The sequence below is a fragment of the Oryza sativa genome, chromosome 10, assembly GCF_034140825.1.
Source record: "Oryza sativa Japonica Group chromosome 10, ASM3414082v1".
In the NCBI taxonomy this organism is placed as follows: domain Eukaryota; kingdom Viridiplantae; phylum Streptophyta; class Magnoliopsida; order Poales; family Poaceae; genus Oryza; species Oryza sativa.
The window spans coordinates 7768501-7770076 of record NC_089044.1 but is presented as its reverse complement, the minus strand read 5'-3'; the positions used below and the strand labels follow the sequence as shown (position 1 = coordinate 7770076).

The following is a 1576-nucleotide window of genomic DNA, read 5'->3' as shown; positions in this document are numbered from 1 at the left end:
ATTGATAAAAAATCACACTCCATTATTATGATGATAGCCCCCGACTGACAACGGCAAGAAGAAAACTTGATGTTGACAGTCAAAATAGGGAAATACAATGATAAAGTTAAGCGTAGAAACGACGAAGATGTTCAATGTGCCAAGAGTTGTCAACGAGAGTGCCGTCTTCGCGCTTGAGTCGATATGAACCTGGCCGGGTAACTTCAGAGATAATAAATGGCCCTTCCCATAGAGGAGATAACTTGTGCCGATCTCGTGTGGTTTGAATTCTCCGTAAAACCAGGTCGCCGACTAGAAAGGCACGAGATCGAACATTGCGATTATGATAACGTCGCAACCCTTGTAAGTACCGAGCTGACTGAATCAAAGCTGCTTCGCGGACCTCTTCCAGTCGGTGCAAGTCGTCCACTCGGTCTTCTCCATAGCGTTCTTCACGGAAATTACGGAAGCGCAAAGATTCGAACTCGACTTCACTCGGCAACATTGCTTCTGCCCCGTAGACAAGGAAAAAAGGTGACTGGCCTGTGGCCCGACTGGGTGTAGTTCGCAAAGACCAAAGTACTGATGGCAACTGTTGCACCCATTTGCCGGCATAGGATTTTAGCCGGTCAAAAACACGTGCTTTAATCCCTTGAAGTATCATGCCATTGGCTCGCTCCACCTGTCCATTGCTCATGGGGTGTGCCACGGAGGCATAGCAAATCTTGATTCCAAAGTCCTCACAAAAGTCTTTAAAAACTCCGCCGGTGAATTGTGTGCCATTATCGGTGATGATCCGATTGGGTACTCCGAATCTGTGCACAATGTTGATGAAGAAATCGCGAGCATTATCTGCTGTAATCGTGACAACAGGCTTAGCTTCGATCCACTTGGAAAATTTGTCAATGGCCACGAAGAGGTGCGTGTAACCGCCGACTGCCTTTTTAAACGGGCCAACCATGTCGAGCCCCCAAACCGCAAACGGCCAAGACAGTGGGATAGTCTGCAGCTCTTGAGCTGGCAGATGAATTTGTCTGGCAAAAAATTGGCAACCTTCACATGTGCGCACAATTTTGTCGGCGTCGGACACTGCAGTAGGCCAGAAAAAACCCTGCCGGTAAGCTTTGCCGACAATGGTGCGCGCAGCAGCATGGTTTCCGCATATCCCAGAATGTATGTCCTTCAGCAATTGTCTCCCTTCCTCTAAAGATACGCAGCGTTGCAGAATTCCTGAAGGGCTTTTCTTGTATAACTCAGATTCGTGCAAAACATAAAGTTTGCTCCGCCTTGAAATCCGCTCGGCTTCATCTTTGTCTTGAGGGAGCTCTTGAGAAGTTAAAAATCGTATAAAGGGCTCTCGCCAGTCGGCTTCAACCATAGCTATGTCACGGGTGTCTGCATCTTGAGTGGTATCTTTATGAGGTACGGTCGGTGTATAAAGGTGTTCGACGAAAACATCTGAGGGCGCCGTCTCGCGCTTGGATCCAAAATTGGCAAGTCTGTCGGCAGCTTCATTGTTGTGTCGAAGAACGTGACTGAGCTCGAGTCCATCGAACTTGTCTTCCAATTTGCGCACCTCTTGTCGATATGCCATCAT

General features: G+C 48.0%; 1 protein-coding gene across 1 annotated transcript; it reads right to left on the bottom strand.

Moving 5' to 3' along the window:
- Nucleotides 1-538: 538 nt before the first annotated feature.
- On the bottom strand, nucleotides 539-1576 carry LOC136353655 (uncharacterized; the record flags this gene model as incomplete). The annotated part of the gene is made up of 2 exons (XM_066304775.1): nucleotides 939-1576; nucleotides 539-752 (listed from the first exon to the last, which is right to left on the bottom strand). Coding segments are annotated over exons 1-2 (852 nt in total), but the record flags the coding sequence as incomplete, so codon positions are not given.